The sequence below is a fragment of the Ovis canadensis genome, chromosome X (assembly GCF_042477335.2).
Source record: "Ovis canadensis isolate MfBH-ARS-UI-01 breed Bighorn chromosome X, ARS-UI_OviCan_v2, whole genome shotgun sequence".
Taxonomy (NCBI): Eukaryota; Metazoa; Chordata; class Mammalia; order Artiodactyla; family Bovidae; genus Ovis; species Ovis canadensis.
In genome coordinates this window covers 106464769-106473596 of record NC_091727.1, presented here as the reverse complement: position 1 = coordinate 106473596, position 8828 = coordinate 106464769, and the positions used below count along the sequence as shown (strand labels likewise).

At 44.1% G+C, this 8828-nt stretch overlaps 1 protein-coding gene across 3 annotated transcripts in view; it reads left to right on the top strand.

The window, feature by feature from the left end:
* The first annotated feature begins 645 nt into the window (after positions 1–645).
* Positions 646–8828, top strand: part of LAMP2 (lysosomal associated membrane protein 2) — a 47558-nt gene continuing 39375 nt past the window's right edge. For 2 of the 3 annotated variants that reach the window (XM_070292055.1, XM_070292056.1), the window contains exon 1: positions 646–923. In XM_070292055.1, the coding sequence (XP_070148156.1) occupies positions 725–923 (199 nt within the window). In that variant the 5' untranslated portion in view covers positions 646–724. The remainder of the gene's footprint in view (positions 924–8828) is intronic. The other variant, XM_070292057.1, reaches the window with a different exon arrangement.

Sequence of the window (8828 nt, the reverse complement as noted above, 5' to 3'; positions counted from 1 at the left end):
TCCCAATTTGAGATCTTTATAGTTTTTGAATGCTTTCATTTGTTGAAGAGTTTGGGTTTCATCTGTTCAGTTGTCAACTATACTAAATAATGTGTTTAGCGTGAATTCTAACTAAAGAATATTTACATGTGTATAGGTAGAGGAAAAACAGCTTGTTGGATGGTGTCTCTTTCTGTGTACTCGGAATATGGATGATCCTTTCTTCCCTTGTCCTTCTATTTCTTCCTCATTGTTTTTCTATATTTAAATAAGATTCTTCCTCTTTCTGAGTTCAGTTTCCCCATCTGAAAAACAGGGTGTTGTAACTAGGTGAACTTCAAGGCCTGCTCTGGTGTTCACTGACTCCATATCACCCTCTAGCTCCCTTGTCCTTTTAACGACATGAACTGCATGGGCAACGGTGTTTGGAGAATAATCCTGTTTTATTTCTGTAGGTATGACGTTGCAATACCTAGCAACCATTTTTACTCCAGCAAAAGTATTCTCAAAGAGTCAGAATTGAAATAATCTATATTAGCTACACCCCCAAAAAAAGTTCGTCTCTCCTTAAAAAAACCTCAGAAAGGGCCGTCCGCGCGCATCTCTTAGGAGCATAAAAATGACTGTGAACCAAAAAGCCAGGGCGTGGTCACCCCGCCCACTGGGCCCAAGCATCACCACCCCTAGGGCCTCTTTCAAGCGCACAGATTGGCTGAAGGCAAGAAAGAGCCCCGCCCCTGGTCTTATGACCCGCGCTGAAAGCGCCGAGTCCTGGCTTTTGCAGCGTTGTGGTCGGTGGTCATCAGCGCTCCTATCAGGTTTCAGCGAGCCTTTTCCCTGCTGTCGCTGCTCTTGTCGCCGCCGCCTGCTCTCCGGGATCATGGTGTGCTTCCGCCTCGCCCCGGTTCCGGGCTGTGGGTTCCTTCTCTTCTGCCTCGTCCTGGGTGAGTTGTCGGGCCCTTCTTCTTAGTCCCTGATCCTGGGCCCGGGGCTCCCAGTTCAGAGGCAGTAACCTGAAAGACTGGTCCGGAGGGGAGGGGGTTGAGAGGCTGAATGACAGACACTGGGCGTTGGCGCTTGGCCCGAGGTGATGAGCAGTGACCTAGCGAAGGCCCGACTGAGGGATGGCGAGGGACAAGGGCCCATGAGAATAAAAAAGAGCAAGGGGTGGGGGTGGACGCCGAGGGAGTAGGCAGGGAAGAGTGAGGAGTGGAGCACTGGGGGTGGAAAGAGTAACTTGGGGGCGATGCTAAGGAGAGGTGAGCGTGGGAGGGCGGTACGTGCGGACTCTGGGGTGGCACGGACAATTAGAGTCCTGGTCCTAGGATCAAGGAAGAGTTTTGAAGATGGTGGGAACCTGTGGGGCGGGAGAGGAAACTGAGGAGGGAAGGGGACTGCCTGCGTGGAGAAGCTTGGGTTAAGGGGGGGTGGGGGACAGATAGGGGGAGATTCTGAGGAGCAATAAGAGGCTTGTTGGGGCAGGAGTTTAACGCTGTGGAGGAGGGGTGGTTCTAGAGAGATAAATTGGGGTTTGGTACTTGGAGTGTTGATGGGGAAGGGGGAGCTACGGTGGCTCGGGCAATTTCCAGACGAGAAAACTTCGATGTACCCAATCTCTGGAGACTAAAACGGGTGAATACCAACTTCGGTGGGGAGTGAATATCTGACTTGGAAGTGCTGAGGACATAGTTGTTTATTTTTTTAAAACCAGTTTTATTACTTCCTTCCAGCTAGACTGATTAAAAAAAGGTCCTCAGATATTGAGGTTTTGCGGGTGGTGTATCTGAGTCTTGTACACTGCCACTTTACGTTCAGAAGCTCCTTTTCTTCTCTCTCACACAACTGGCCTGTTACCGCCTGGTTTTCCGAGGAGGAGGAGGAGGGCAGGTCATTTTCTAAGGATCGGGTTTTTACTAGGTCCTAAGAATGGCTGGCTGGCTGCTGGCGCTATGAGCGCCCCGTGCCCCACCCCCACCCCCCCGACCAGAACGCTTTAGGTCCCCGAGGCCTTTAACTACCTGAAAGGTGAACTTTGACCAGAATTTTCTTCCTGTCCTGATAAATTCTGAGCTTGTTACTACCTGATTCTTGCCGTTTGTGACCTAATAAAAGACCAGAAGGGGCAGACTCAGATGGGAATAGAGAAGAAATAGATACATTAGGGGCTGGGGAAGGGCAGTGAGAGGCACACATTTTGTAATTGACATTTCAGTAGAAGAATAAAGTCAACACGTGGAATGGTGGATTCTCACCCAAGAGGCATTTAGCAATGTCTGGAGACATTTTGGGTTGTTATCACTGGGGATTGCTTTTGGCATCTAGTGGGAAGAGGGCAGTGGTGCGTCTAAACATCCCACAAGGCACAGGACAGCACACACACACCCTCCCCCCCGCCCAATAAGGAATGACCCATCTCAGAATGTCAGGAGTGCCAAAGGATGAGGAGTCTGGCTCCAAAGCTGTGGCGTTGGAAGGGGTCTGGATCGACCAGTGATTCTTAAGGATCTTTGGGGGTGGGGTGGGGGGAAGTTCCTGTCAGATGAAAACTATTTCCAGACTGAAATTAAGATATTTGTCTTTTTCACACTCATCCGCTCCTCAGTACGGTGGAGTTTTCCAGAAGCTATAGAATGTGTGATGACATCACCACCCTCATGGGTCTGACGTGTTTTAGTCCTTTTTTTTAGTTTTAATTTCTAGTACAGCAAGTAACAATGGATATAAGTCACATAAACAAAGCCCTTTGAGGTCCTCAGTGGATAAGAGAGTAAAGGGGCCCTGATGCCAGAAGGGAATCTAGCTGTGCATTTAGTGCAGGAAAGCCTCTAGCCCTTTTGAAAGGGGCCACGGAGCTTTGCTCAAATGTAATGTGCAGCCTTGACTCCTCTGTGAAGCACTTAGGGAGGCCAAATGACCCTATGAGAGGATTGTTTACAGTGAGAAGCACCTTATCAGTGACTAGAACACATCTGACCAAGGCATCTGGTAATCAGTAGTTCTCTGCCAATTGGATCAGCACAAACAACACTTTTATTGTTCAGAGAAAGGGGGAAAAATTCATTGTCTTGTTGGCTTGCTTGTCATTTTTTTTCCTTTTAATGAAAGCTTTTTTGTGTGTTCTTTTTACAAAAGCAGTACTTGCTCATTGCAGAAAATAAACAGGAGAAAAGAAGCACATTAAAAAAAAAGCATCAGCTCATCTGCTAGTTTGCCATTTATTGTTTGGGACTAACATCCTCTTGGAAGATTTTCAAACTCCTGTGTGTGTTTAAGAATTTAGCAATTCTTCAGTTGCTTGGTGGATTTTGCACCTTACCTTTATATATCAAAGTGGATACCAATAATAGTTTTTTGGAAAGTCAATAAAGTATCTGCTGTGAAATTCACACTGTTCTGAGCACTGCAGAGGGTCCCAGGGAGGAGGATTTGTTCCTGGATTTATGACCTCATTAACTGGTAGTGCACTGGTTTCACTTGGTAACTTTATAACTCTCTCCCAGCTCTACCAGGTAGCTCTTTAAAAATAGCTGCTTTAGAGTAAGTATAGAAAGGAATTCTCAGAGCCTGTGTATTGGCCTTTTTCACAAAGATTAAATTATGCTAGTATTTATTGGAATGAATTGACCTGCCTAGAGAACATCTGAAGAAAAGCTACCTAGAGGCGTTAGAGAGTAGTGGATGAAAAACTTTTCCTAGCATCATTGCTTATGTTTCCCTGTGACATTATAGATTTCAGAGTTCCGTGGTTACTGATTCCCATAACTAGTCTGACTTCTGGTTTTTATAGGGTGGAGGCTATTCTGGGTGGGGAAAAACCTGATAGAAATTTCCCAAGTGTGTATTTCACTGGTAGAGGAGTTTCTCCTTCCCACAGTTGTTGATGGAAGCCACTAGGCAAAAGGGGTCGATAGAGCAATGGAGAAGACGGTCAGGTTCCTGCTCTCAGGGAGCTTACCTCTTAGTGGGGGAAGACAGCCCCTCAGGTCAAGAATAGAGTTTACAGAGTGCAATAAACAGGTAAAGGCAATGAGGCAGGATGTGAGGAAGAAGAGCCAGCAGCAGCCGGTAGGAAGGGAGTGGTGGGGTTAACCCTCTTTGACGTTTGTGGTCAGAGGCCTTTGTTGTTGGGTGACATTTGAGCAGAGACTTGAAGGAGGCCAGCCCAAGTGACTTATTTGGAGGAATAGGAGTCAGTCCTGTCTTGTCCAAATGCCTAGGTTATTAGGCTAGCCTGTTTTCCACCCTTTTATTCCCCCTCCCCCCAGCAGCCCCCCCTCCCCCAGTACTAGGGAAGTCTCTGTGGATTTAGTCTCTGAGTGGAGACTGTCTGCTGTACTGCTAACTTCCTATTGCCTCCCTGGCACAGGGCTGGGGGGCACGGGGTTAACTCAGTAGGCTTTTGTTGAAGGTCTTTGTTGGTGAGTGCTGGGGAGACATCGGTGAACTAGATTAAGTTGGTTACCTTTTTCTTCTGTAAACCTTACATTGGGCTTTGCAAGAACTTTAAGATCAGTGCTAAGCTGTACAAATGATTATAAACCAACTGATTAAAGTATAATCCCGTATAATAATGCTGGTATCTTACCTGTTGTTCACTCGCAAAGTTGTGTCTGACTCTTTTTTCGACCCATGGATTGTAGCCTGCCAGGCTCCTCTGTCCAGGGGATTTCCAGATAAGAATGCTGGAGTGGGTTGCCATTTCTCTCCAGCTCCAGGGTATCTTTCCAACCCAGGGACTGAACGCGTCTCCTGCGTTGGCAGGATTCTTTACCGCTAGGCCACCAGGGAAGCCCCATCTTACCTATATCCTTTCGCATAAACCTAAGCGGTAGTGAAGGTTCACCTGGGGAACCAGAACATCCTAGATGAGGAGAATAAATAAGATTTTCACAAAGAACCAGTTTCTCTCTCTTGGAGGTGATTGAAAAAATGAGAAAGTAAGCACTGAGATTTTTCTGTAGCCTTACCACTGATAACTTTGGTTTCACCGTTTTCCTGAAATTATTCTAGTTTTAATAAAGATACTCGAAAGGACAGGCTTATTATTGGTCATTGGTTATCACATCTGATAGGATTTATAGATATTCACATATTTCCCGTGAGTACAGGTTTCTTCCACTATATCCTTGAGTGGAATTTGTGATGAAGGATTATTTCACAGCATTATAGCTGAATTCAGTGATCCTTGGTGCAAGAAGACTGCTCTTCCTCCTGTAGTGATGAAAGCATTTCGATCATAATTTCAGATTAAAGTGATCAGAGATCCCATCAGCTCCAAAAGTGTACTTTATAAGTACTTGTTGGTATCCTGCTGTGCATTGAAAAAGAATTCTGGAGGTCTGCCCAACACCACTCAGCAATAAGCACTTTCCATTAGTTGAATGGAAATCTTTTATTTCCTTACCCACTCTCTGACCTTAAAAAAATATTTCATAGCTTGAAATCTATTTTTTTTTAATTTTTAAGAGATTTACCAGAATCCAGGGTATCAGGAACTACTACCACGTGGTAATTGTACTTACATTAGGAATTGAGGAACAGTTGATTTGACTTGGTTGACTCAGCAAACCTATGCATTGAAAACAAAGTGTAAATAGATGCTGTGTGCCTATGTCCTGATTTTTTTTCGTGTTTTTGTTTTTAAGATCCTTTGCTCAACCTCATTCTGAATTGATATCAGAGTTTGAGGACAAGAGTCCATCACTTAATACAGTGAAAGTAGACATACTGAAAATTTGGGAAGGGATCCCTTTAGGTGCTGTGTTTCTTAAAAGGGAAAAAGAAACTTTTGTTGGAATCTCTAACTTGCATGGCAGAGGTCTCTTAGCTCTGAGAATGTGTTAGAGAAATACACTGTACAATTCTTAGCAACGTTAACTTGTCCAGAATCTCACAACCAGTGTTTAAATTGGACTGCCTGATTTGAATTCTAGCTCTTCAGCTCCAGTGATGGGTCTCTTTAATTGTCTCATTATACTATTGCCTCTTAGATAATTGTTTTTTATTGGTTTTGTTTTACCACTATTATGATGTTCCCACCCCACCCCCATATTGTTTACAAATGTATATTTTTCAATCACACTTTGGATCGAAAAGACTTAGGAAAACCTAGCCACTTTTTGCTGTGTGTCATGCTTAGAGACCAGAGTCCTAAAAGAACCTATAAAGGATTTCTTTGGAAACAAGAGGATATTTGCATTTGGGAAAGTTGATTTTGCCTCCCCGCCCCCAGCCCCTTTGGAGAGTAAGCTCAGGTCTATAATTACACACTCTAGGATATATTCAGCTGTGTTTTTTAATGTCATAAGGCCTTTTAGACAAAAATGGTTGGCTAGTCTAAAATCTGGAGAAGGCAATGGCACCCCACTCCAGTACTCTTGCCTGGAAAATCCCATGGACAGAGGAGCCTGGTAGGCTGCAGTCCATGGGATCGCTAAGAGTCAGATACGACTGAACGACTTCACTTTGACTTTTCACTTTCATGCATTGGAGAAGGAAATGGCAACCCACTCCAGTGTTCTTGCCTGGAGAGTCCCAGAAATGGGGGAGCCTGGTGGGCTGCCATCTATGGGGTCACACAGAGTCGGACGCGACTGAAGCGACTTAGCAGTCTAAAATCAGACACTTCGATAGAATGCAAGTGGCTTGCTGAAGATTTTTTTTAACCAAAATGTAAATGTTTCAACTATAAACTTCTGGGAAAAGCATTATTCCTAGCTTGAATCCATGTCAAAATGTATTGCGAAAAACCGACATAGGGGTTGAGGGGAGTATCCAGAAGACTGATGGGTTGGGTTCATGATTTGGAAGAGGTGAAGGCTTAGACTTCCTGTAATTAGATTAAGCTGTGTTCCAGGTCCTGATTGCATCGTATTTTCACCTGGATATAATCAATCAGTATTTATTGACAATCTAATATATTCAGCACTACTAGGGATGGTGGGAGATAGAGGAAAGTAATAGATATAGTCTCCCCTTCCCTGACACCTGTGATGGATGACATTCATAAAAAAGACACACTCCTAGGGGCTGTGCATAGATAAGATCATCTGCCTAAGGGAGAATATTAGAATTCAAATGAGTAGCAGAGACCTTATCAAAAGCGAATCTTGAATCTATTCGTGTATATCATTCATTCACGGTCTTTGGTACTTTTTTATTAGCTAACAATTTATTTGCTGTATATTATAATTTACCCTGGCATATCAGTTTGTTGCAAAGTTACAGTTGAAAACTGTTGTTTTGGAGCTTACAGTAATAGAGGAGACAGGATTTACAGGCATAAACTAACTGAATAATTCAGGGTAGTATAAAATATATGGAAGTGTGGCAGTATGCACTATGACTGCCCCTTGAGGGCTGTTATAGTCAGGAAATCTTTAAGGAGAGAATGGTGGCTGAAAAATGGACAGCCTATCAGCCTGGGTTCTTTATTGTAAACAACAGAAATTAAATCTCATCAATTTTTAAGCAGAAAAGGAATTTCTTAAAAGGATATTGGGACATGTGCATACCCTTAGACCCTGCAGTTTCATTCCTAAACATATACCCAATAGACACACAACACACACCTGTGTTCACTGATGCGTCCATTTGTAATAGAACAAAACTGGAAACTCTTGCCAATGTCCACAAGAAGTAGCATAGACATGCAGTGGAGTACTGACCTAATGCAGGAAGGCTGTATGTAGATACAGAATTAGAAATGACAGACCACGATTATGCTCAACACCATGGGTGAATCTCAAAAGACATAGTGTTGCATGAAAGAAGCCAGATACAAAAGAGAGCATAGTGAATGATTTCATTTACATCAGGTTGAACAACAGGCAAAAGTAAACTGTGCTCTTTGTTAGAAGTCAGGTTGTTGGCTGCCCTTGGAAGGGAATTGGTAACTGGAAGGGGGAAGTGAGGGAACTTTCGAGGGAGCACTTAGAATGTTCTGCGTCCTGACACAAGTGGGTTCAGTTTGTGAAAATGCTTCAAGCTGCATACTTTATGCACTTGAAATCCCTTCTGTATGTATGCTTTATACACTTTTCTGTATGTATGTTACACATCACACATTAAAAAAAAACTCACGTTGGAAGAAAGGTACAGTGGATTACTCAGAATTTAAGCCAAGTTTAGTGTTCAAACTCATGCCACTGAGCTGCACTGCCGCCGCCAAGTATTAAGCAGCAACTTGCCCTGCTGGCTGGCCCCTGCCACATTTTTAGCTGTTACAGTGGGGGGGGGGGGGGGGCGTGGTATCGGCCAGAAATTGTTTTCAAAAAAAGGGCGGGGGTGTTGTAGATTTTGGGACAGCCAGAAATAGTGAAATCCCCTCCCAGGTAAACAAGTCTATTTCAGATGTTAGGAACGGTAGAAGCCTGGGACAGAGGTTGACTAGAGCGTGGCGAATGGGTCCAGTGGAACAAGTTCAGCTGGATTGAAGGGTGTGTTCTGGGAACATGGCCTTGAAAGAAGTTGAAGGAATAGGGTGGGACAAGATTAAAGGTTACTTTGAAAGTCAGGCAGAGGCATTAAATTCTAGGATGGGTATTTTGGAGCCCGTAAAAGGTTTTGAACAAGACAGTATCCTGAGAGGAAGAGATGTTTAAGGACCATTCATCTGACAACACCTCTAGGGGCTGCTAGGAGGCATCTGTAGTAAGTTAGGGGTGTGTTGGTGGAGTTGGAGTAGAAATTAAAGGCAGAGATTGGATTTCAGAGGGAATCGGAAGGAAAAAAAAATCAAGACTCAACAAAGAGAATGAAGGAGGAGCCACTTCCCAAAACATTTTGAGCCTGAGTGACTGTACAGGGTGCTGCCTTTCCTTTCAAGCCAGTGAGGCTGAGAAAGGGGG